We start from the raw sequence: 27,360 nt of genomic DNA on the forward strand, positions 1-27,360 counted from the left end.
CATCTACGGTCTTCTTTGTTCTCGGAGGACCTAGACTCTATGATTAGTGATAAAGAGGGGCCTTTAGTTTGTCGGCGCTTGCGCGATGCGAGGTGGTTCCGCATGCGCGGTGGGGTTGAGTGAAGCGCACGCTGAAGAGGACGGCGGCTGGTTAGGGTGTATCAAATCTGATCTCACCGGTTGAAGAGCGCGGCGCGGGACTGTAGCGCGTGTTTCACACACAAACCTCAGGTGACTAATCCCACGACTCTGTTTTTCCAAGAACTCACTTTGGTTTGTGTCCAGTGACATGGGTGGTCGAGAAAGGGTAGGCCCAGGGCTAACACCTCCTCCCTTTCCCGTCCCTGCGCGGGAAGTGGCTGGACACCACCGCCACCACCCGCTGGCTCTGTCGTGGGCCTCCTCGCCGGCTCGGTGTCGGTCATCATGTGTTCCAGGGGCTGATTTGTTCGAGCAGAGAAATCTCGTGAAGGAAAGTGGGCCAAGTGGATTGTACCAGTCTCTTCAGTACGCTTAAAGTGAGGATGCCTTGACGGTGGGGCGGCCTCGAGAGAACGTTGTGACACCCTACCTCTACCTTTCACCCCCGGCTCAGGACGCTGAGCACTTTGCTTTTTCCGGGCTTGAGGATTCCATCTTTTCTTTTTTCTTCCGTCCCAGCAGTACTACCAAAAATTTCCCCTGCCTCTCAGTGGAAACCAGACCGGATTCTTCTCCAAGGAACCAATAAGATGAGCCACCGTGTTGAAAAGATCTGGGTCAAAGAATAGTTTATTCATCTGATAATTGATATTTTAAAATTGAAGCTCAAGTTACCTTATCATTTTAGTTGTGCATTTCTGTAGAATGAATCACCCCTTGAACTGAAACTAAGTCATACTTTCGAGAAGTTTATTAACTGTTAGTATCGGTTTGTCGCATTTTGGCGTCAGTGAGAATAGAACCGTGTGGTCGTAACAGTTAAGCATAAATAAAAACCTAAGATAAGGGAGTACTTTAGGGTTAAATACAGATTCATTCTGAGGTCCCTTTAATTATCCCTAAAACTTTGGCTGCTTTAATTTTCATTAAACAGGAAACACTGTTTCTTGGAGAAAAGATGTAGCAGAGAAGTCTTGATTTTCTCACAAATGAGTTGTTATTCAAGGAAAAATCTTGTAACTCTTGTCTTTCAACAGTTTGAAGATTACTTATATAGTACTTTACTGCTTATTCTCAGTTCATCTGATGCCAAATGAAAGTTACTGATTCTCGGAAGATGTAGTTGTCTGATGCACAGCATAGTAAATGTTAGAGCCAAATTAGAATTATTTACAAGAGTTGTTCCCATCACATAATACACTTTGGAATGTGGACTTCCCGTATCCATTATGGTAACTTGACCATGCACTTGGTTTAAGATAGAAGTCGTTCTTACCATTTATCCAGGCCAAATTACTGACTATGCAAGGTATTTGAAATTAGCTTGGAGTTTGGTTTATGTATTTGGTAAGGTGGTTATTTTTTTACATCAGAACACATAACAGTATTGTAGTGCTCTTGACATATTGAGGCTCTGTGGGTTAAAGACATTCTGGATTTAATGTCAAAAGACTCAGGTTTAACTCCTGCTCTAGTACTTAATAAATGAGGGGGTCATTTAATATTTTTGTTCTTGGTTCCCTGGTAACTGATTGCTTCACTGTAGTCCTTTCATACCACCTTATATTGCAGTTGTTAGCTTATTAGTTTCCCAGTCTACTTAATTCCTTAGGTAAGATTCTTGTATCAGTAGTGCTTAGCACATAGTAGGTACTGCTAAAAAAATTATTTAACAAATTACAAAATGAAAGTAATACTTCCTTTGCCTGTCAATATTTTATGTATGTTTAGCACATTATGCTCCTCAAAATGTTTTTATATATATTTTATTTCATTTGATACCCTCAACAAACCTGTGAGGTACATGGCAGGGATGAGAAACGAGGTCAAAGGGGATACCTTTCCCAAGCAACCACAACTAGCAGGTAGGAGGAGAGCAAGGACTAAGCCAATTCTAGGACTTTTCCCAAAGTTGACTGTGCTACTTGCCTGACTTGACACTTGTTAAGAGCCAAATAAAATCAATCAAAATGCTTTGAAAAATGATAGAAAGGGCTGAATAGTGTGGTTTCTGTATTCCTGAATGATTAAAGAAAAGGTAAAACAAAAAAAAACTTATTTTTAAAACATTATTGGCATTTCATAAAACAAGATATTCAAAATCTACGTACCAAAATACGTGTTTTTTTGGTATGGATTCTTTTTGTACTTACTGCTTGCTGTCTTTCCTGTTAATAACATACTATCAACAGCATTCTTTTACTTACCCTTTATGTTGCAAAGAGACTTGAGCCTTCTAAAGAAATAGTATTAATTATCTCCCTTCGGTATTCCTTTACACTATTGTATGTGTTCTTTAACCATCAGATTTAGCCTTGTTTCCCCAAAAGCATCATCTTTACTGTTTGGAGAAACTTGGTAAGTAATGTGGCTTGCACCTGTTAAATCTCTTAAAACTTCCACACATTTCCATGGCATTTATTTTGATATCCAGTTTGAAACTTTTTTTAGCTCTCAAATTTGAGAACTTTACATACAGAGAACCAGCAGCAGTTCCCTCACCACTCCCTTCAAAGCCCTGTTTAAAAACGAAACAGCCAGCTCAGCTGTATCTCAGTGATTCTAGCCGTTGAATGTCTACTTCTCTTTATTTGCTAAATCCCTTTTTTGGCAAGCAACTAGGAAATATGCTGTCATTAACATGCTGCTTTTTGTTTTTAAACAGGATAGATTAGTAGCAGTAGTTTGCACCAATTTGTAGCATATGCTCCAGCACTGAATATATATATTAATGTTGCTTTTTGTTTAAAATATTTCTAATTGTAATATATTAATATTTATCAGCAATATTGGGAGAAAATATACTCTGATCCATAAGAGCACAAACTCTGGGTCCAAACTTCATGATTCAAATCCTGACTTTTGTCATTTGTTAGCATATGAGAAAGAACAAGTAGCTTAACCTGTGCCTCACTTTCTTTATAAAATGGGGAGAACTAGGGAGAAAGTGGTACTGCAAGGAGTTAGGCAGTGGCCAGATCATAAAGGATCTTGTAGGTAATGGAAAGATATGTAAGTCAATAGGAAGACACTGGGAAGATATTTGGGGGTGCCAGTTAGCAGTTCTCAAACTACCACAGCAGTGCTCTGGTGTTCCACGAGCTGGATATAGATGATCTACCTCTAATGTCAAGTAATGGGAGCCTTATTTCCCAGTTAATAAGAAAAAAATAAATTTTCCCACATTTATTAGGCCTTTAGGTCCTATTACTGCCTATATTTTGAGCTCTGACAATAGTAAATAGGTTAATGTTAAAAGAAAAACATGAAAATCATCAGCCATGATTAGTTTGAGAGCTTTCTTTTTAGAATGTACTTCTACCCATGGTGTGATTTCAAGGTGTGGGTCATAGGAGTGATACTGCAAGTAGTTTGGGTGGATCAAAGGGAATAATTTTAAATATCTTTAATGCCTGGAGGTTAAGAGAAACTTGAACTTTACAGTAATGGAGGAGGATATATTAAATTTATTTTTGTGATTTAGAAATTTTTTAGTTTTTGTCTCCTTGACATGTGACACTGTAATTTTGGCTATAATAAATGAAATAGGACATATCATTTGGTGTATTGGTTAGGGTTTAGGTAGTTAGAAAATTCTTCTCTTTATATAGTGGATGGGTAGCACACATAGTCTTAACTGGCTTGGAGAAAGAATAGCCTTAGTTTTGCTGATAGGTTATAATAGTAGTGATGCATCCCATCATTTGATATTCCTTAAAGTGGTCATATTAAAATAGTATTTTACTCTTGAGGTATTCCTTTAATCCTTAGGTCTCAGAGTACTTTATAGTCAGTCATTATTTTTTATGATTCTTCTGAAACTGATGGCAGAGAATCACCCAAGCCTTACAAAAATGTGGAGCAAAATAAAAATTAAAGGTTAGTTCCTACCCATCTATCTGTTTTCTGATACCATTTAAGAAATTTAAAGAGATTAGAAGACTAATGACTACGTTTTTTTATCTTTTATTGATGTAGGAGATTGATGTTTCTTTATTTTGACCTTACTGAACACTTAGGTATTTCTTTTTTTTTTTTAATTGCAGAATGCCGGGTTTAAGTTGTAGATTTTATCAACACAAATTTCCTGAGGTAGAAGATGTAGTGATGGTAAATGTAAGATCCATTGCTGAAATGGGGGCTTATGTCAGCTTGCTGGAATACAACAACATCGAAGGCATGATTCTTCTTAGTGAATTGTCCAGAAGGCGTATCCGTTCCATAAACAAACTCATCCGAATTGGCAGGAATGAATGTGTGGTTGTCATTAGGGTGGACAAAGAAAAAGGTAAGTGAGAAGAATATCTAAAATATAAATTTCAGGTTTAAAATTGTTTATTTAAAAACACGTTTTTTGTAAATTATCTGCTGCAGTTTAAAAAAATGCCTTTTATACTTAAACTCTTTTACATACAAAGTTGTTAGAGAAGGATGCCAGTTAGCCATCTAAGCAAGACCTCTTAAGTTAGTCGTATATCCCAGGTTTTTTAGTCAAATAACTTGAATTTTATTTCCAGTATGTATCAGGATCTTGGTAATTGATTCACGGTTACTAAACTCAAATGGTAAGTAGGCCAGAGTACTAGTTCATCCATCTACATTGGTGGGCCTGAATGTGTTGAATGCGTTTTTCTTGTTTTTCTTGTTTTTCTTGATTTAAAGCTAAATTAGTAATCAAATTGTTGGGTGAGCATGGAAAAACAAAAAGGTAAATGGGTTTCAGAAATATTTAACATAAGCTTTGAAAAAGCAGTATACTGTTTGTGTGTGTGTGTGTGTGCGCGCGTGCGTGTGTGCGTGTGTACGCACACACACATACATACACACACGCACACACACACCTGAATCCAGAACTGTATGTCTGTCTGGTAATTTTTTGGTTTTTTTGAGACAGAGTCTGGCTCTGTTGCTCCGGCTAGAGTGCCATGGCGTCAGCCTAGCTCAAAGCAACCTCAAAACTCCTGGGTTGAAGTGATCCTCATGCGTTAGCCTCCCAAGTAGCTGGGACTACAGGCACACACCACCACGCCCAGCCAATTTTTCCCATTTTTCCTTTTAGTTGTCCAGCTAATTTTTTTTTTCTATTTTTGTAGAGACAGTGTCTTGCTTTTGCTCAGGCTGGTCTCAAACTCCTGAGCTCAAGCAATGCTCCTGCCTCGGCCTCCCAGAGTGTTAGGATTACGGGCGTGAGCCATGGCACCTGGCCTCTCTCTGGTAATTAGAATTTTTGTGTCTCCCAGATCCTGTGTGATCTTTCAGTGCTGGATTAGTATTCATTTTTTACTTATTAGGTGCCTTTTTCTGGACCCCATGTAAATCATCTCCTTTGTGAACATTTTGTTTTTTTAAACACTGTGTATAATACCATTAAGTAGGTTTTGGTTTCAGCCATCTTACTATAATTTATTAGATAGTTTCAGGTCAGTAGTTACCATCATAATTGAAAGACTGCATATAAGTCACCTTGATTACACTTGTCCTTCTGAGTCTCCTCAGCCAGCTACTTTTATACTTTCTCGCTTTTGCAAGTGATTAACTTTATACATGCTGACATTTTAATTTTTTTCTGAATATAATCTTAGATGATACACTTTGAGGATGTCTTATGTTATCCCTTAGGTAGTGGCTATTTGATTGTTTTAAATGTTTTTATATAGCTTATTTGTAGGCCCTCTAAAATTATGAAACTACTTTATGACTGAAACTATTTCTTAAACTTGTGGAAGTCTTTACATTGCCGCCCTAGTAATACTTAGAATAGTGACTTGTCTTGTACTTCTTTTTCCATTATATAAAATATATGCAAAAGGAATCAAGTAAGGTTTTAGTTGCAGTCATAAAAAATGGAAAAGTATACTTATATAAGTACAATGGATACATGTAAAAGTATTCCCATAGCAGCATTTGTGCAGTATTAACTAAAACCAGAAAATGATCAAAGTGGGGACTGGTTAAATAAAAAAGCACAAAAGTTCCTATTGAGGGGATCTTCCCCCACCCCCGAGATAGGATCTGCCACTGTTGCCTCAGGTAGAGTGCGTTGGTGTCATCCTAGCATCATAGCTCACTGCAGCCTTGAACTCCTGGGCTTAAATGATCCTTCTGCCTCAGCCTCCTGAGTAGCTAGGATTACAGGTACACACCACCACACCCAGCTAATTTTTAAAATTTTGTAGAAATGGGGTCTTGCTGTTGCCCAGCCTAGGCTTGAACTCCTGGGCTCAAGTGATCCTCCCACCTCAGCCTCCCAAAGTGCTAGGATTACAGACATGAGCCACCAGCACCTGGCCAGAGGGGATCCATTTTGATACTATAGGATTAGGTCCTACTGGACAAACCTTGGACAAATATAAAAAATAACTACCTAAAAACGATGAGGATCGACCAAAAGCAGGCCAAAACTGAAGATGAGTTGACACTTACAAGAGAGGAACTGCACTGGATATGTTTTCTGTTTTAGTGGGTTTTTTTGCCTGAGTGCATGCTAAAGACAGCTTCAAGCAGGGCAGGTGTGGTTCCAGTGGAAAATCTGCAGTCTTGCTGGCTTGAGAACTGGAGACAGGAATTCTGGACAGTCACAGTAGTTGGAAAATGATGGTAGTTATAGGGATTAGAGAAAGGAGAGAGCCACCAAGGGAGAAGCCCCTAAGTCTGTATATAAATTCTGCCCAAATCTCTGGCTGAGCCCTGAATTACTAATACACAGGGTGGACTCCAGGCAGCTCAGCAGGGTAAAAATCTGAACAGATACCAGTTGCTTTCCACCTGGGGAGAGGGAGCTCATAGTTTTGAGTTCAGACCATTTAACTGCCTGTTAAAAAAAAAAAAAAAAATCAGTGTTCTTAAGAGAAACATACAGGAATTCAGAGTCTCTGCCCCATATCATGCACAATATTCAGGATATAATGCAAAATTGCTAAATATACGAACAAACGGGGAAATATGACCAATACAAAAGACAAAAGGCAACCAGTGGTGATGACCCAGAGACGATCCATATGTTGGAGTTAGCAAACAAGAATTTTAAAGCAGACGTTTTAACTGCCCAAGCACATTAGGAAAATATGTATGTAAGGAATGAATGAAATGAAATCTCAGTAGAGAAATTAGAAACTCTTACAAAGAACTATAGTAAAGTGTCACTTATTGATGGGGATATTCTGCGAAATGCATTATTAGACAATTTTGTCATTGTGCAAACTTAAAACATAGTGTACTTACATAAACCTAGAAGGTATATCCCGCTACCCATCTAGGGTATATGGCATAGCCTGTTATGCCTAGGCTACAAACTTGTATAACATGTTACTGTACTGAATGTTGTAGGCAGTTATAGCAAAATGGTGTTTGTGTATCTAAACTTGGAAAAGGTACAGTAAAAATGCACCATAAAAGATAAGAAATGGTACCTTTATATAGCATGTTTACCTGAATGGAGCTTGCAGGACTGGAAGTTGCTCTGGATAAGTCAGTGAGTGAATGTGAAGGCCTAGGACATTACTGTACATTACTGTAGACTTTATAAACATTGTATGCTTAGCCTACACTAAATTTATTTTTTTAAAAAAAAAAAACAACTAACTGCATTATGATGGCAGTAGTGATGGGAATTTTTCAGCTCCATTAAAATCTCAGTGAGAGCACAGTTGTATTTGCAATTCATTGTTGACCAGAACATCATGTGGCACATGAGTAAATATAAATTCTAGAAATGTAATATCTGAAAAATTCACTGGCTGGGGTGACAACAAATGGGAGACAAAAGAAAGGTCAGTGAAACTTGAAGATAGCGTATTGAAAATCTGACGAACAGGAAAGAATTTTTTTTTTTTAAATATGGACACAGTCTCAATAACCTATCCAATATCAAAAGCTGTATTCGAAAAGAAGAGCTGAGAAAGGGCAGAAAATACACTTGAAGAAATAATGGCTACAAGTTTCCCATATTTGTTGGAAAAAAACATAAATTTACAAATTTGAGAAGTTCTACAACCTTAAGCAGGATGGGTACTAATACAGTAAGATTGCATCTAGGCATGTCAAACTACTGAAGAAGAAAGAAAATAAAAACGTCTTGAAAACATACTACGTAGGGGGGTGGGAGGGCAAGGGCAATATACGTAACCTAAACTTTTGTACCCCCACAACATGCTAAAATAATAATAAAAAAATTAAAAAAAAAACATACTACATACAGGGAAACAGTGGTACAGATTACTATGATGTTTTTATTGAAAATAATGGAGGCCAAAGCATTGAATGACATCTTTAAAGCACTGAAAGAAAAAAACTGTCAAACCAGAATTGTGTATCTTAAGATAAAATTCAATAATGAAGATTAGGCCGGGCGCGGTGGCTCACGCCTGTAATCCTAGCACTCTGGGAGGCCGAGGTGGGCGGATCGTTTGAGCTCAGGAGTTCGAGACCAGCCTGAGCAAGAGCGAGACCCCATCTCTACTAAAAATAGAAAGAAATTATATGGACAGCTAAAAAATATATATAGAAAAAATTAGCCGGGCATGGTGGTGCATGCCTGTAGTCCCAGCTACTCGGGAGGCTGAGACAGGAGGATCGCTTGAGCTCAGGAGTTTGAGGTTGCTGTGAGCTAGGCTGACGCCACGGCACTCACTCTAGCCTGGGCAACAGAGTGAGACTCTGTCTCAAAAAAAAAAAAAAAAATAATGAAGATCAAAATGAAGACATTTTCAGGTAAATAGAAACTAAGAGAATTTATTGCCAAATAGACCTGCATTATAGGAAATGAATGGTAAAGGAAGTTCTTCAGGCTAAAGAAATGTGATCCTGAAGTGAAAAGTATGTAGGTAAATGGAAAAGACCATTTTTCCCCTCTTAGTTTCTTTGAAATATGTTTTACCTCATTTGTACCTGTGGAATTGTAATCTATGGAGATTGATTGAGTGATGACATAGAGGCCAATGCCACTGAAAGAAAATTTTTATTACTTACATTTCCTGAGAGGAGGAGGCATGACATGCAATCCGGGCCACATGGGAAAGCATCAGTTTTAGTCAGAAGACACAAGGAACTAGGTGAAAAACTAGGCAAGAGCTTTTATTGGGGGTTTTTGCAGGAAAAGCAAGGCAAAACAGAGCAAACTACTTTGGGACTGGCCAATTAGAATGATTTTGTTGGGCGTGGGGGCATAAAAGCTGTCCCCAGTTGTCTGGTACCTGGCCCTAGGTTGATTTATGGCTGGGGGAATATTGGCTTGTGTGAGTTTGTTGGCTCCAGATTGGCTAGTTTGCATATGAAAGGCATGCTCCCAAGCAGGCCCTTTGCTAACTTCTCCCCTGGGAGAGGCAGTCTCTTCCCAGTCAACGCAGCCACAAATGTCAGAGCCTCAAGAATACAGAAAATAAAAAAAATATAGTTATTATAATACAATTGACTCTGTGATGAATGGATGTCAGATAGACAAACATGGAATCAGAGAAAACACAGAACACAGTTTAAAGGAGACATAATACATTTGACACATGATATTATATTTCACATGCAGTAGAAAAATACTGCCTCTAACTAAAAAGTTAAGGATATATATTGTAGGTGCAGTGCACCCTGCCTGGGAGATGGACACACTTGAAGCTCTGACTCGGGTGGGGTAAAGCCAATATATGTAACCTAAACATTTGTGCCCCCATAATATGCCGAAATAAAAAAAAACAGATATATGTTGTAATTCCTAGAACAACCATTAAATACAAAGATAAAATATTAATAAAAAACCAAAGATAAATTAGAGCTCTAGAAAATACTAAGTTAACCTAGAAGACAAGAAAGGAGAAACAAAATCAGGAATGAACAAATAGAAAACATACCTAAAGTGCAGACCTGAATTTTAGTTATACCAATGATTACATTAAATGTGAATCAAGTAAGTGTTCCAGTCAAAAGGGATTGTTAGAATGGATAAGAAAACAAAACCCAATGATAATGCTGTCTACAAGAGACAATACTGGGGGCCAGGTGCAGTGGCTCACGCCTGTAATCCTAGCACTTTGGGAGGCCAAGGCAGAAGGATTGCTTGAGGCCAGGAGTTATAGGTAGCAGTGAGCTAAGATGATACCACTGCTCCCTGGCCTGGGCAACAGAGAGAGATCCTGTCTCAAAAAAGGAAAAACATACTGGTTGAAAATAAATGCATGGAAAAAGATGCAAATAATACCATAAGGAGACAAGCATGTTAATATCAGATAAAGTGGGTTTAAAGACAGTGTATTACCACAGTTAAACAGGGACATTTTATAATGATAAAGGGTCAGTTTGTTAGAAGGAAAATAATTATCAACGTATGTATGCCTGATAATAGTGTTTCAAAATATATGCAAAAATTGAAAAGTCAAAAAAGAAGTAGACAAATCTGTAATTGTAGTTGGAGGTTTGAACAAGGTCTGAACAACTGATGGAACAACCAGACAAATCAGTAAAGACCTTGACCTAATTGATACTTAGAACAATTTAAAAGGACTGGGATACAGAATGCGTTCTCTGATCACATGGAACTAAGTTTGAAATTGGTACCATTATATTTTGGGAGGAAAAACTCCAAATATTTGTCTAGGCTTTCATTTTAAGATTAAAAAAGGCCGAGTGCAGTCGCTCACGCCTGTAATCCTAGCACTCTGGGAGGCTGAGGCGGGCAGATTGTTTGAACTCAGGAGTTCGAGACCAGCCTGAGCTAGAGCGAGACCCCGTCTCTACTAAAAAAAATAGAAATTAGCTGGACAACTAAAAATACATACATATATATATATATATATATATATATATATATATAAAAATATAAAATTAGCCGGGCATGGTGGCGCATGCCTGTAGTCTCAGCTGCTCGGGAGGCTGAGGCAGTAGCATTGCTTGAGCCCAGGAGTTTGAGGTTGCTGTGAGCTAGGCTGACGCCACAGCCCTCTAGCCGGGGCAACAGAGTGAGACTTTGTCTCAAAAAAAAAAAAAAAAAAGATTAAAAAAGAAAAGAGGAAGGTAAAGCAAAAGTAAACAGAAGAAAAGAAAGAATAAAGAGAAAAAAATCAGTGAAATAAGTTAGAAAAATAGTAGGGAATGTTAACAGAGTTAAAAGTTGGTTTTCTTGAAAAGAACAAAATTAATAAGCCACTAACTAGCCTGAGGAAGAAAAGAAGAAAGAACACAAATTACACAATCTCAGGACTGAGAGAGGGGCTATCACTACAGGTGCTGCAGACATTAAAAGGCTAGTGAGGGAATATTATTACCAACTTTAGGTCAATCATTCCTACAAATTAGGTGAAAGGAGCAAAATGTTTGAAATTTTCAACTTACCAAAACTAACGAGATATAATAGAAAATTTGAATAGTTCCATATCTGTTAGAGAAATAGAATTTATTCAAATTCAAAAACGTTTCCATCAAGAAAACTCTAGGCTCAGATGTTTTCATTGATGAATTGCATAAGACATTTAAAGCAGAAATAATATGGGTCATAAAAAATTTCAAAACATTGAGGAGGAGGGAACACTTACACTCACGCAGTGCTTAATGACAGGGATATGGTCTGAGAAATGTGTCATAGTGCAAACATCACAGAGTGTACTTACATAAATCAAGATGGTATAGCCTGTTTCTAGGCTACAGACCCATACAGCATGTTACTATACTGAATAGCCAGTTGTAGCACAATTGTAAATATTTGTATGTCTAAACATAGAAAAGGAGCAGTAAAAATAGGGTATTATAATTTTTTTTTTTAGTAATTTTTCTTTAAAATATGGGACACTTCACAAATTTGCATGTCATCCTTGCACATGGGCCACACTGATCTTCTCTGTACCATTCCAATTTTAGTATATGTGCTGCTAAAGCAAGCACCCGTATTAGGATCTCATGGGACGACCATACTATGTGCAGTCTATTGTTGGCCGAACATTGTCGTGCAGTGCATGACTAATTTTTTGAGAACTTGATAACCCTGATATGAAATCCTGACAAAGACATTATTTCTTTAAAAAAAGAAAATTACTGACCAAATATGAAGAACCTAAATGCAAAAATTCGTAGTAAAATAGATGATTATGAAATCTAGCAATACATAAAACAGATACAAAGCACAACCAAGTAGAATGCATGGAATACCAGTTTGATTTAACAATCAAAACTTTGTTTCCTCTCACATGATCGATAGATTATCAGCAAAAGTACAGGCCAGGCGTGATGGCTCATGCCTTTAATCCTAGCACTCTGGAGGCCAAGGCAGGAGGATCACTTGAGCTGAGGAGTTCGAGACCAGCCTGAGCAAGAGTGAGACCCTGTCTCTACTAGAAATAGAAAAAATTAGCCAGATTGGTGGCACGTGCCTGTAGTTCCAGCTGCTCAGGAGGCTGAGGCAGGAGGATTGCTTGAGCCCAGGAGTTTGAGGTTGCAGTGAGCTATGATGATGCCCGTGCACTCTAGCCAGGGTGACAGAGCAAGACCCTGTCTCAAAAAAAAAAAAAAAGAAAAGTACAAAAGCAAATGAATGAAGAAAGAAATGTCTTTTTTAACAAATGGTGCTGGGACAACTAGACGTCCATATGCAAAAAAAGAATCTGAATTCATACCTCTCACCTTATATAAAATTTAAATTAAAATGAATTATAGACCGAAATGTAAAGTCCAAAATTATAATACCTCAAGAAGAAAACACAGAAGTAAATCTTTTTGACTCAGGGTTAAGCAAAGATTTCTTAGCTATAACACCAAAAGCATAATCCATAAAAGGAAAAATTGACCAAATGGACTTTATCAGAATTAAGGAGTAGGGCTGGGCACGGTGGCTCACGCCTGTAATCCTAGCACTCTGGGAGACCGAGGCAGGAGGATCGTTTGAGCTCAGGAGTTCAAGACCAGCCTGAGCAAGAGCGAGACCCCGTCTCTACTAAAAAATAGAAAGAAATTAGCTGGGCATCTAAAAATATATATAGAAAAAATTAGCTGGGCATGGTGGTGGATGCCTGTAGTCCCAGCTACTCGGGAGGCTGAGGCAGAAGGATCGCTTGAGCCCAGGAGTTTGAGGTTGCTGTGAGATAGGCTGACGCCGCAGCACTCTAGCCTGGGCAACAGAGTGAGACTGTCTCAAAAAAAAAAAGTAATGTTCTTTTAAAAACTATTTAACAACCTTAAAAACTGATATCTAAACCACTCATTTAAAAAGGAGCAAAAGGGCAGGCCCAGAGGCTCACACCTGTCTGTAATCCTGCCACTCTGGAAGCCGAGGCAGGAGGATCACTTGAGCCCAGGAGTTTGAGGCTACAGTGAGCTATGATGACGCCACTGCACTCTAGCCTGGGCAAGAGAGGGAGATTCTGTCTCAAGGGGAAAAAAAGCAAAAGATTTGAATAGACAATTCACTGAAGAAGATAAATGAATGTCAGATATGCACATGAAAAAGTGTTGAACATTAGTCATTAGGAAAATGCAACTTAAAACCATAATTAGATGCCACTGCACACCTAATAGGTTGGCTTTTTAAAAAAAAAAAAAATCAACTGAGCAGTTAGAACTGCTCCACATTGCTCTTGGGAGCAACTGTTTCCATTTTGGGAAACAATTTAGCAGTTAAAGTTAAACATATACTTAGTATACAATCCAGCAATCCCATTTCTGGTTATTTACCCAAGTGAAATGAAAGTATGTGTTCACAAGGAAACTTGTACCCATTTGTTTATAATGACTTGAAAGGGGTGGTGATGGATCTTGATTGTGGTGGTGGTTACATGACTATTTTGTTAAAACTCACAGAGCTATACACTAAAAGTGGTGAATTTTACTATATGTAAGTCATACCTTTATGAAAAGGAAGACTCTATCTGAAATCAAATCAACATATCTAACAATATAGGAGGAAAATCATAACCATTTTAATACATGCAAAAAAAATTGACACAATTCAACACCCATTCATAATAAAAAGTTAGCAAACTAGAAATAGAAGGGAATTTCCTTAATCTGATAAAGGGTGTCTAGGAAAAAGCTGTGAACATACTTTCTTCCAATATTGGGAACAAGGCAAAGATACTCTCACCACTGTTAATTCATCATGGTATTGGAAGTCCTAACCAGGCACACAGATTTGTGGGTTTCAGCTATTTTCTGGCTATTTGACCTTGGCAAGTTACTTAACCTTTCTTGGGATTAAAAAATGGTGGGGGGGGGAGGCGTAGGAAAGAGGATGATGATGTACAATGCAGGACTTTTGTCTGGGTTCAGTGAGATGCTTAACTATGCAGCTAGCGTAGTCACTTGGGTATGGTAGTCATTCAGTAGATGGTAGGTAGTTTCAATTTCTATTCTTTCTTTCTTTCTTTCTTTCTTTTTTTGTGACTTCTGATGAGGATAGCCTCATTCCTTAAACTAAATCAAGATTAGAGTAAATACCTATTCTGTAGAAGCACAGGGAGAGGAAGAAGTCAGGGAAGGAGAGGCATTTGACTAGCTTTCACTTGAATAATTGAAAATTATTCATTCCCTCCACTAAGGTAATAGAGAATATATAATGATGTGATGATAAAAATTTATTTCCGAAAATAAATCAAAATCTCTCTTCTTGGCCGGGCGTGGTGGCTCACGCCTGTAATCCTAGCACTCTGGGAGGCTGAGGCAGGAGGATCACATGAGCTGAGGAGTTCGAGACCAGCCTGAGCAAGAGTGAGACCCCTTCTCTACTAGAAATAGAAAAAATTAGCCGGGCATGGTGGCACACGCCTGTAGTCCCAGCTGCTCAGGTGGCTGAGGCAGGAGGATTGCTTGGGCCTAGGAGTTTGAGGTTGTTGCGAGCTAAGCTGATGCCACGACACTCTAGCCCAGGCAACAGAGCGAGACACTGTCTCAAAAAAAAAAAAAAGAAAGAAAAGAAAAAGAAAAATCTCTAATCTTGTACAGGTTGAGTATCCCTTATCTAAAAATCCAAAATCTGAAATGCTCCAAAATACAAAACTTTTTGAGCACCAACATCATGCTCAAAGGAAATGCTCATTGGAATATCAGATTTCAAAAGTTTCAGATTAAGGATGCTCGACTGGTGAGTATAATATAAGGTAGTCATATTCCAAAATCTGAAACACTTCTGGTCCCAAGCATTTCAGATAAGGCATTCTGAGCCGCCAAGCATTTTGTTCATAGGATTTTATTAGGGAATAATTAAAAGTATGCCAATCAAACAATTTGGTTATGAGATTGTTTATAGTAGTATACTGGCACCTGGATAGAGATAATTTTTTTTTCAAAATTTCCTCATACAGGATATATTGATTTGTCAAAAAGAAGAGTTTCTCCAGAGGAAGCAATCAAATGTGAAGACAAATTCACAAAATCCAAAACTGTAAGTTGATTTTTGCATCAAATTCGTCTGCTGTCTTTAATAAATACTTAGCTTGTGTTCTTGGCAGAAGAATGAAAACCAAAACAACTCTATATTTCTATTTCCAAATATGTGTTACATGGAAAAAATAATATGAAGTCTTAATTTCAAAAGAGTATGAGTACCTTGTTTTTTTATCTCATGGTACTACTACCTTGAAGCATTGCTGATGATCTAATATTTTCACATCAGTACTGGAATTTAGTGTTTTCAAGCCATTTTAGGTTAAATTAACTATGGGTGACTTCAGCTGGTTTAGCTTATTTCTGATTGGGATGTTTCATAACACATAGTTCTTGACTTTCAGTCCTATTCTGGGAGAAGACTAACAGACAACCAGCTGTTGTATATTAAGAATGAGCAAGGGCCGGGCGCGGTGGCTCACGCCTGTAATCCTAGCACTCTGGGAGGCCGAGGCGGGTGGATCGCTCGAGGTCAGGAGTTCGAGACCAGCCTGAGCAAGAGTGAGACCCCCGTCTCTACTAAAAATAGAAAGAAATTATATGGACAACTAAAATATATATATACAAAAAATTAGCCGGGCATGGTGGTGCATGCCTGTAGTCCCAGCTACTCGGGAGGCTGAGGCAGGAGGATCGCTTGAGCCCAGGAGTTTGAGGTTGCTGTGAGCTAGGCTGAAGCCACGGCACTCACTCTAGCCCGGGCAACAGAGTGAGACTCTGTCTCAAAAAAAAAAAAAAAAAAAAAGAATGAGCAAGCTTTTGTAAAATGTCTGAATCCAGGAAAGCAAGGCAGGGGCCAGTTACTTTTCTTACTATTTTTGCTATAATTTCCTTCATACTTACCATCCATAATAAGCACTAGTAAAGAATAGGCATTTCATTGCTTCTATCTGTATTTCTCTATTCTTGGGTCCTCTTTAGAGTATCCCTCACTCTACATCCTCAGAGCCTCAGTTTTAATTTTTGAGACAGGGTCTTCCTCTGTTGCCCGGGCTAGAGTGCAGTGGCATCATCATAGCTCACTGCAAACTCAAACTCCTGGGCTCAAGCGATTCTCCTGCCTCAGCCTCCTGAGTAGCTGGGACTACAGGCATGCACCACTGTGCCCAGTGAATTTTTCTGTTTTTTGTAGAGACAGAGTCTCACCATGTTGCTCAGGCAGGTCTTGAACTCCTGGCCTCAAATGATCCTCCTGCCTTGGCCTCCCAAAGTGCTAGGATTACAGCCATGAGCCACTGCTCCCGGCCCACCCTCAGTTTTTAATGGCACTATTTCCTTTGTTTCTGCTGTCTTTGCCCTTTTCTGGTGTCTATTGTTCTCTTCTGCCATGTGTTTCTGTCCTCAAGAGAAAATGTCAAAAAAAATAATGTTCGAATAAAGAGAAGATTTTAAACATCTTGCTTAATCCCAGTAGAAGAGAGAATACAGTTTTAAAAGCCCTCAGACCATTACCCAAATGTTTTCCTTTATTTTACTGGTTTGTTTACTTTCATGCAATGCGGTTTACACATTTCAAAACACTATCAGTAAAGTCTCTTTTTAGGGTGGGAGGAAGGGAGTGGGTGATGAGAAGTTATTTGAAGGGTACGATGTGTATTGCTTCAGTGATTGTATGCAATGAAGGCCCTGACTTAACCACATTGCAGTATATCAGTATAGCAAACTTGCACTTGTACCCCATAAATATATACAAATAAAAAATAAATGGGAAAAAATAAAAAGACACTTTCATGAAAAAAATCACACAAAAAAGAATGAAATCTCAAAGCCAAAATGTAAGGCCATTGCCAACAGAGGGCAACCCTGAAAGTCGATGACATTAGCCATCCCATATCCTATGGTTTGTGTTTCATCTGGAATTGTTTTTAAGAAGAAAGAAAAGACTTCCTAATAGCTTTCTTTTGCTGTTCATAAAAGATGAATAAAAAGCCATATTTTGTTTCATCGCCAGAAAACTCTTTTTAATAAACTCTAGGAGCTTCCCACTCAAAATATAGTCTCTGGACCAACAGCATGTGGCATCAGCCGACTGCTTATTAGAAATGCCGAGTCTTGGGGCCCACCACGTTTGAGAGGCACTGCTCTAAAAAACTTACATATTTTTTGTCTCTCTAGGATATTGTTAAAATGAATATGATAATAGATCTTATGGGGATGATTAAGATGGAAGTTTTTCAGTGTTAGTACCTTTCCTTACTCAATTTTCATGTGTAACTAATATGAAAACCTCCCTTCTCTAAATCCTGTTATTTTTAGGTTAGAAAAAGTTTGGCAAGTGAGTAAGATTGAAGGATAATTATTAAATGATAACAGCAAAAGAAATACTAATATCTCAATCCTTTTTCTGTAATTTCAAATGGAGTAATAACAGCTTATATTTGTATGATAGTTTTCTGGCTATAGTGTGTGTTTGTATGTATTTGATCTATGCAAGAGCTCTATGCAGTAAAAAGGAGAGACACTAGTGTCTTCTTTTTCCAGATGAGAAAACAAATTCAGAGATGTTAATTGTCCTGTTGATCCAGGACTTAGGACCCTAAATTGTGTACTGTTTTTACTTGTCATACCCACTTGAGTTTATTATGGGATGATAAATATTTCTCTGTGGAGAAAAGAATTTGTATGGAGATTTTTTTTTCTCTGTTTTTAAGCTGGACAGTATTAATTGAATGGAGATCTTTTGTTGTTAAGGAATTATTGTCAAATTATGCTGTCTACTAAAATGTAAAAATATCCTTTTTTTTTAGATCTTTTATCTTTGAATTGTTGAGCTCTTCATTTTCTTTCTAGGTTTATAGCATTCTTCGTCATGTTGCTGAGGTGTTAGAATACACCAAAGATGAGCAATTGGAAAGCCTATTCCAGAGGACTGCCTGGGTCTTTGATGACAAGTACAAGAGACCCGGATATGGTGCCTATGATGCATTTAAGCATGCAGTCTCGTAAGAATACCTTCTTGACTCTGCTTCTACCTTGATATCACAACTCTGAGTCTAGTACACAGGTTGATAGCCTGACATTTAATGGCACAACATCCATGTGTTAAATTCTTGCCAACTTTAGATTAAAATATTGCAGTATAAAAGCCGCGTGATGTAGGCCAATCCTACATGGTCAAGTCTGTGTAGTTTCATATACCATAGTTATATAGATTCATAAGCCATATGATTTTATCTCACACTGCTTCCTCACACGTTTTCCTTTCCGAGTTTTATGACTGACCTAGGTGATTTTAGGACCACTGTGGGTGTCTCATCCAAAACTGTAACTTCTTGTTTTCTTCACTTCAATTCCTTTGACCTTCAGCCTATACCACTTTAGCCGGTAGTCCATGTGGCTTTAACCTGGGCCTTATTATCGTTAGGATTTGCTCTGCCACTAAAACCTTTAATTCACACATTCTGTTTTTTTGCTTAAGCCTCCTATCCTTCCAGCTCCCACATAGTCCTACTCTGTTTCTTTTTAATTATGTATTAGCCTCTGATTCCAAACCTTTTTCCTCCCTGTTTTTACCCTTTCTTGCCTTCTCTTTCTTATCCAGGATAGACACTCCATGATTCATCATTTCAACTTTCTTGGCAATATCATAAGCTTTTGCCCTGTTTTTCCTTCTATTGCATTCTGCCTTGTATCAGTGTTCCCGCCTTCTCTGCACTTGTAGACTGCTGGATAGTGCTAGGAAAAATCATCGTCTTGCAGGTTGGTGCCACTGCATATTCATGGTCTCCAAACTTAGCCAAGCCTTCATTACTGCCGTACATTCTCTGCTCCTGGTCAGTTCTTGCATTTTGTAGTGGCTATTCTAGAGCTCCTCCATGCTCTTCCTCAGAAAACCACTCTATCCCTCTTACCTCTCTCTCAGCTGGTGTGCTCACTACCCATAGAAGCTATTGCACAAGAACTACTTTTGTACCATCTCAACAAACAGCACTTTCCCGCCTGTCATTTCCTCCTATACTGCTGTCACACTGGAATTTGTGTCCCTCCTGCTCTCAAACTAATCTTAGCGTATGTACCCAGCTACTGCTCAGGGATCTCTTTCCATCAGTTACTCCCTCTCTTGGGTCTTAGCCTTTCCCATTATTGGTTTTGCTCCATCAGCATAAAAATATTCTCTAGTTTCTTCCATTTCTACTAAAAATGAACTTCTCTACTTTCTCTCTACTTTTTCTTATAGCAAAGCACTGTGTCCTTTTAACAGCCAGGCTCCCTCAGTTCTCTGCACTTGCTGTCTCTTCTTCACCTCCCACTCATTCCTAAATTTCAGTGCTCCACAAGCAGCTTACCACCACACTGAGGTCACTTTCCCAACTTTTGTGCTGCCAAGAAATATTGGTCCCTTCAGAATGGCTGAATGACACCTGGGACTTTTAGGGCCCCCAGCAAGCCAACTACTCCCAGTTTACCCTCTTTGTTTTGGTTTTGGTATAACTTGTGGAAAAGTTGGGAATAATAATAATAGCTAACATTTATATAATTCTAACAGTAACCTATGGTATAAGTGCTATTGTTACCGCTGTTTTATAGTTGAGGAAATTGCTTTGTTCAGAGTCACACAGCTAACAAATCATAGAACCAGTATTCAAACCCAGGCATTCTGGCTCTATTCAGAGTTTGTGCTATTAACCATTAAGCACTGCTTTGTATTTCTGTCCTGTACGCCTCAGTCAGTACATTTCTTACCTCACTCATCATCTAGCCCCAGCTTACCTCTTTAGCTTCTAGCTCCAGTAGCCCCTCTGTTACTGCCAAGACTTGCCATGTGTTATTCCCTTTCCCTTAGCACTCCTCATGTAGCTATTGTCAAATGTAGCTCATGCTAATTCTTTGCCATATGTGCTTTGTTTTTTTTTTCTTTTAATTAAGAAATAAAATTTCTGAGATAGTTGGAAATAATATCTTACCTCTCTAGACCCATTCCCCTCACTCATCAGTGGTAACCACTATTCTGAAATTACTACTATGTATCATTTATGTTTTTATGGTTTTACTGCATATATATATATCCATAAAGAATATATCAAATCATTTTTTTCTTTCACTTAAAATGTAATCTGTTACATCTTTCTGTAGCTTGCATTTTTACGTATAAGCTGTTAACTGAGCAGAATTTCTCCAAATTGATAGATGTGTACTTCATTCCTATTGATTCTGTATAGTATTTCATTGTGAGAATATGCTTTTATATGTTCCTCTTTTAAGAGGTACTCAGGTAAATTTTCCCTTTTGTCCCATTTTTTAAACCATGCTTGTGATGAATATGTTATATACATGTCTCCATGTGTACATGTTTGAGTTTCTAAGGCATATACCTAGGAATGGAATTGTTGAGTCATAGGATTGAGATAGATAGATTAGTCAATCAATCTTTAAAACAACTTGATTTTGCCAAATTACTCTCCAAATTGATTCTAGAACTTATATTCCCCCTAGTAATTGTGTAAGCATTTCTGTTTCTCCTCATCTTTACCAACATTTGATATATATCTCAGATTTTTTTTCCTTTTGCCAGTCTGGTGGATGTACAATAGTATCTTTTGATTAGCATACTCCTGACGGTTTATATTTCTTCTGTAAAACATCTTTTCATCTCATTTGCCCATTTTCTGTTCATTTGTCTTGTTTTGTCTTCTTTTTACTTTGTATTAGCTGAAGGAAAGTTCCCTCCACCTAAATTATTTCCCCTTTTGTTCTTCAACCAGACCCCTTTCTTTTTAAGCCTGATGCTTGCTCAAGCCATTCCTTTTTTATGTATCATAACTTTCTTAAAATAATTCTACCTTTGCTTGTTAAAATACTACCATTCTTTTGGTCATTATTTCATTTGTTCATTAGTTCAACAAACATGCTAGTTACTGCAACCCTGGTCCCTGTTTTATGGCACTTGGGAGGGTCAGATGAAATGCTGCTTTCTGCATGAAGCCTTTCCTGACCCCATCAATTGGGAGGAATACCTTCCTCTCCTGATGCCAATGGCTGTACTTTTACATTTACAAACTTTTCCATGTCTTTTCTCTTTTCAAGATAGATTATAAACTCCTTGAAACAGAGACTGCTAATTACATGGAAGTACTTAATTGTAGTGGAATGTCAGATGTATTAAAAGGTATCAAATTGCTTGTTTTAGCCAGATCTCTAAAATTTTTCTCTTAATAATAATCAATTGGGTGTTTTCTGTTTGTCATACACTGCTAAGTAATTTACTTGCATTATCTCATTTAATACTCAACACATTCCTGTGAAATACACTCTTTTCATCCTCATTTTACACATTTGGAAACTGGGGTTTGGAAAGGCCCAAAGACACATAGTTATTTTATTAAAGTGCAAAGCTAAGATTTGAACTCTAATTCTGGCACTAAAGCCTGTGCTTTATTATTATGTACATTATTCCGTGGTATTTCATTTTATAATTAATAATGTAACCTTGACCTTTTGTGTTTTGTTTTTTGTTTTTTAATCAGAGACCCATCTATTTTGGATAGTTTAGATTTGAATGAAGATGAACGAGAAGTACTTATTAACAATATTAATAGGCGTTTGACCCCACAGGCTGTCAAAATTCGAGCAGGTAAATGATTTTTACAATATTTTGCATGCTTCAAAAAAATCTGTTAAACTGATGATGGTAGCACGTGCCTGTAGTCCCAGCTACTCAGGAGACAGGTGTAGGATTGCTTGAGCCCAGGAATTCAGGACCAGCCTGGGCAATACAGTGAGATTCCATCTCAAAAACAAAAAGCAGGGAGGGGCTGTCAAATAATAAGACTTACCAAAGAATATGTTGCTGTGTCGACATCTGTAAATTTTTCTAAATGTTTATTTTTTTTCTTAGTTAGAAAAGCTTAAGAAATTACTTTTGCTTCTACTGAATTATCATAAAATATATATAGTGACACAGATGGAAACAGTCATATGAGTGCACCTAGACTTAAGTTAGCCCCTTTTTTCTCTTTTGCCCAAACTGTCAGGATTTTTCTTTTTCTTTTCTTTTTTTTTTTAACTGACTTTTTTAGTTAGTCCTTTTTTAAAAGGGTTTTGCCTAAGTAGTGGCTCACTCACGTAATCCAGCACTTTGAGAGGGTGAGGAGGGAGAATCACTTGAGGGCAGGAGTTCGAAACCAGCCTAGGCAACAGAGCAAGACCTCATCTCTACAAAAAAAGAAAAAAATAGCTAGACATGGTTGTACATGCCTTTAGAACTCCTGAGTTCAAGCGATCCTCCCGCCTCGGCCTCCCAGAGTGCTAGGATTACCGGCGTGAGCCACCTCGCCCAGCCTGCATACTTTAAAACATTCGAATAGGACAGCAGTGTCATTCCATGCCTTTGGATTAACCACTGTTAATAATTTGGAATATTTTCCTATATACATCCTGTTTAAGAATGTGTGCTCTTTACAGTCACATAACATTTTTTTTATTTTTACAAAGATGAGATCATACCATGCAGAATTTTCTCCAATTTGCTTATTCCACTCAGTGTATCATGAGTGCCCTTCCATGCAGAACATAGGGATCGTTCTCAGTCTTTTTGGCTGGGTAAGTATAGAACAGATAAGTCCCCTCTTGATGAACATAACACTGCAAATTTTTAGCACTCTTATACATTTATACTTCCCCATTTACACAAGTGTTCTTCAAGACAAATTCCTAAAAGTAGAATTGCTGAACCAAAGGGTATGCAATTTTTAAATTGCTCTAGACCAGTTGCAGTTATTGTTTCATTCAGTGTGCACCACACTCCTCCTTACCTCCCTTTGACAAATAAGGAACTATAGTACAGAGGTTGGCGTCAAGATTTTAACCTAAGCATGCCAGAATTTATGGTGTTTGTTGAATTTCTCTGTCTTTTATATTAATAGTTTCATTTTTAGGTGGCTTGATGTGGATGAGAAGATACAGTTTTACTGTATATTCAGATGTTTTTAATTGTGAAAATAAGTATCTGGGTTGATCTCTAATTGAAAAAGTAATGAAAGCTTTCATAAGTATTTGAATACTAGTATATCTGCCATATCTCTGATTTGTTTTAAACTTTTAAATATTTTTTGCACTTTTTTGTTATCAACTGTTGAATTTTTATAATTTTAGATATTGAAGTGGCTTGTTATGGTTACGAAGGCATTGATGCTGTAAAAGAAGCCCTGAGAGCAGGTTTGAATTGTTCTACAGAAACCATGCCCATCAAGGTGAGTCGTCAGTTTTTTCCTCCCTGCTGAAATATCTTCCTAAACCAAATCAGATCTATGTTTAGGCTTTTGTTCCTACTGCTGTTGTCACAGTGGATGGCGATTCCTACTGCCAGAGGGCCAGCAATGCTAATCCTCCTTTACAATAAAGAGTTGCTGTGCCCAAAATACTCATAGCACCTTGAAACGGTAACATGTCCTCTCATCTATACACACACAACTTTTGAGTTTTGATCTGAGTCTTTCATTAGTGATAAACTGGATGGTGGTTATTGAGAATCTCTTAGAAGGATTTCTTCCATCAGATTAGTTTAGAGAGAAATTACCCATTTTACTGTAGTTAGTTTAGCCACCAAAGATACCCAGAAGTCATAATTCTTTATATACAGTATTTTCCTTTTCTTTTCTTTTCTTTTTTTTTTTTGAGATGGAGTCTCACTCTATCACCTGGGCTATAGTGCCCTGGCGTCAGCTTAGCTCAGTAGCCTCAAACTCCTGGGCTCAAGCAATTCTCCTGCCTCAGCCTCCCAAGTAGCTGGGACTACAGGCACACACCACCATGCCTGGCTAATTTTTCTATTTTTAGTAGAGACAGGGGTCTCACTAAGGCTGGTCTCTAACTCCTGACTTCAAGTGATGCTCCCGCCTTTGCCTCCCAGAGTGCTAGGATTACAGGTGTGAGCCACCACACCTGGCCTTATATACAGTATTGCAATGGGCTGTTTGTACTACTAGATTAGATAACTGTCAATCAGCTTTTGCTACATTAACAAACAGCCCCAAATTGCTGACCTACAGAGGTAGGGGTTAAGTTTGAGGATGGTTGTTAATGTAGCAGATTAGAAAAATAGTTCTCAGACATCGTAATAGTTGTATGTTCTGTAGGTACCTTCATATTGAATTTTTGTCTTTCTCTCTTAGATTAATCTAATAGCTCCTCCTCGGTATGTGATGACTACAACAACCCTGGAGAGAACAGAAGGCCTTTCTGTCCTCAATCAAGCTATGGCTGTTATCAAAGAAAAGATTGAGGAAAAGAGGGGTGTATTCAATGTTCAAATGGAGGTGAGATTCAGTAGCTTCATTTTTACTTTGTTCTTAAAGTTTTTTAAGAAACTGAGGTCATTCTCTCAAATCCTGCTGTTAAGTAAATACAACAAATAAAAAAAAAAAAAAAGAAACTGAGGTCATCTAGGTGGTTTGTATTCTAAAGAACTGATCACTGCCTTTTAAAACATCAGATACATTTAAGATTACAATTCTGCTAAGCCTAAAATAATCCTTGACCCAAAGGGTCCTAAAAGGGGTTTTATATAGGTGAATAAGAACTATGGCACTGGAATGTCATATTGTGGGATGGTTATTCAGGTGCGGTGGTCACTTGGTGGTATTAGGGGGGTTTTTTTGGTGTTTTTTGTTTGTTTGTTTTTTGCTCCAAGGGAAAAATAGACAATAAAAATGAGAAATTTATTGTCAGAATTTGAATGTGGAATGCCTAAAATTTGATCTCAGGGTTAAAAACGAATAGCTGTCTGTCTTCATCTTAACAAGAACGAAACCTAATTTCCATTTATATTTTATATATATTTTGCATATATATAAATGTGTATATATACATATAAATAATGGTTCCTTCTGTGAAAAGGAGTAATATTTTTTATTTTATTTTTTTTGAGATAGAGTCTCGCTCTGTTGTCCAGGCTAGAGTGCAGTGGCATCATCATAGATCACTGCAACCTCAAACTCCTGGGCTCAAGGGATCCTCTTGCCTCAGCCTCCTGAGTAGCTGGGACTACAGGCATGCACTACTGCACCCAGCTAATTTTTTCTATTTTTATTAGAGACGGTGTCTCCCTCTTGCTCAGGCTGGTCTCAAACTCCTGAGCTCAAGGGATCGTCCTACCTCAGCCTCCCAGAGTGCTAGGATTATAGGTGTGAGCCACTACACTTGGCCCAGAAGATATGTTTTTTACAGGACATCTATTCGTGGTCTTGAAAGATACAGCCACTGGAATTATTTCATATATTTTAAATTACAGCTTATAAAGAGGACAGAAAATTATTTTCCATTTTAATACATCTTTTTCCTGTATTCTTGTTCTCATAGATTTCTTCTATTATCTAATGGAATTTATCAGTGATAAGTCAACACTCAAAAGTGAACAGATATGACAGTTGATAGAAAGAAAAGTGTTTCTTTTTTTTTTTCTTTTTGAGACAGAGTGTCGCTTTGTTGCCCTGGCTAGAGTGAGTGCCATGGCATCAGCCTAGCTCACAGCAACCTCAAACTCCTGGGCTTAAGCGATCCTACTGCCTCAGCCTCCCGAGTAGCTGGGACTACAGGCATGCGCCACCATGCCCGGCTAATTTTTTCTATATACATTTTTAGTTGTCCATATAATTTCTTTCTATTTTTAGTAGAGACGGGGTCTCGCTCTTGCTCAGGCTGGTCTTGAACTCCTGACCTTGAGCGATCCACCCGCCTCGGCCTCTCAGAGTGCTAGGATTACAGGCGTGAGCCACCGCGCCCGGCCATTAGAAAAGTGTTTCTTTAAGAGTTAAAATTAAAGCACTAGGCAGTAGCAGTATTGAAATTGAATTGGTGTACTGTTTAACTACTTTGAAATCATGCCTCTGCTTCCACAGCCCAAAGTGGTCACAGATACAGATGAGACTGAACTTGCGAGGCAGCTGGAGAGGCTTGAAAGAGAAAATGCAGAAGTGGATGGAGATGATGATGCAGAAGAAATGGAAGCCAAAGCTGAAGATTAACCTTGTTGGAAACAGAGTCCAATTTAAGGAACACAGAGCAGCCCTTCCTCCTGGCTGTAAACCCTAGACTCAAAAGTTTTCCAGTATTGAAAACTTCAAAGCTAAATATTTTTTATTTCTAAGTATTTAAATGTTCTAACAGACCAGAACATGAAATGCCCTCTTAAATGTCAGCTGTTTTCACACAGTAGCTCCTACACATTGAGCAATTTTTAAGAGAGTGGCCTGATTTCACTAGAGACAAATCTTTAAGAACAGTCCTAAAATTGGGCCTGTGATTTCCATTTCTGATGTCTCCAGATTAACACCCCTTTGTAGTTCAGTGCCTCCATGAGATTTACCAGGGGCACCCAAAGCAAATAATTCCAGTCTTTCTATATAAACTGTATTCAAGCAAATATCAAATAAATTTCTCGGATATTTAACTATAGGCTTCTTCCTTCTTGTCACTAGTTAAAAGCATTCTGAATACTAAGACCCTAACTCTATTATAATAATCTTCATTTTAGTCTTTATGTAAATAAGAGCAGGTGAATAAAGGATCTCTACAACAGATCCTTTCAAAAGGAGAGTTTAGAAAGAAAAAAGAGTTTAGAGAAAGTAATTTTAACTTTAACCACAGTGAAAGTTGAGCCTTACGGAGGGCGAAGCCTTAAAATGCAATTAAAGAATTAGATTGTGTGCCTTTTACCTATTTGAGATTGAAAGATGCCACTTCTTTAATTTAGATATTTTGAGTATCATCACCCAACTTCTGATTGTTTCTTTTTTAAGAACAGGGATCTGTTTGGATACAGCTACAGCAGTTTTCTTTTTTACGCGTTTCTATAATTTTTATCTTTAAGAACTAAGTTACTTTGTACATAAGTTTCATAGGTAACACATTTGAAGTTACCGATACAGTAGT

At 38.0% G+C, this 27,360-nt stretch overlaps 1 protein-coding gene and 1 non-coding gene across 2 annotated transcripts; one reads left to right on the top strand and one right to left on the bottom strand.

The window, feature by feature from the left end:
- The first annotated feature begins 132 nt into the window (after positions 1–132).
- On the top strand, positions 133–26,529 carry EIF2S1 (eukaryotic translation initiation factor 2 subunit alpha). The gene is made up of 8 exons (XM_069465061.1): positions 133–231; positions 4,188–4,429; positions 15,411–15,490; positions 18,283–18,434; positions 21,957–22,063; positions 23,584–23,681; positions 24,603–24,746; positions 26,328–26,529. Exons 2-8 carry the CDS (start codon positions 4,189–4,191, stop codon positions 26,451–26,453), a joined length of 948 nt encoding a protein of 315 aa, XP_069321162.1. The 5' UTR covers positions 133–231; position 4,188; the 3' UTR covers positions 26,454–26,529.
- On the bottom strand, positions 11,897–12,003 carry LOC138381036 (U6 spliceosomal RNA). Its single transcript, XR_011232990.1, has one exon. It is a non-coding gene; the product is annotated as a U6 spliceosomal RNA (small nuclear RNA).
- Positions 26,530–27,360: the final 831 nt, after the last annotated feature.

This window comes from Eulemur rufifrons, chromosome 2, assembly GCF_041146395.1.
Source record: "Eulemur rufifrons isolate Redbay chromosome 2, OSU_ERuf_1, whole genome shotgun sequence".
Classification (NCBI taxonomy): Eukaryota; Metazoa; Chordata; class Mammalia; order Primates; family Lemuridae; genus Eulemur; species Eulemur rufifrons.

Coding starts and splice junctions, on each gene's coding strand:
- EIF2S1 (XM_069465061.1), top strand. CDS start 4,189: ATGCCGGGTTTAAGTTGTAGATTTTATCAACACAAATTTCCTGAGGTA. Junction 22,064..23,583: donor GGCTGTCAAAATTCGAGCAG/GTAAATGATTTT, acceptor TTATAATTTTAG/ATATTGAAGTGGCTTGTTAT. Junction 24,747..26,327: donor TATTCAATGTTCAAATGGAG/GTGAGATTCAGT, acceptor CTGCTTCCACAG/CCCAAAGTGGTCACAGATAC.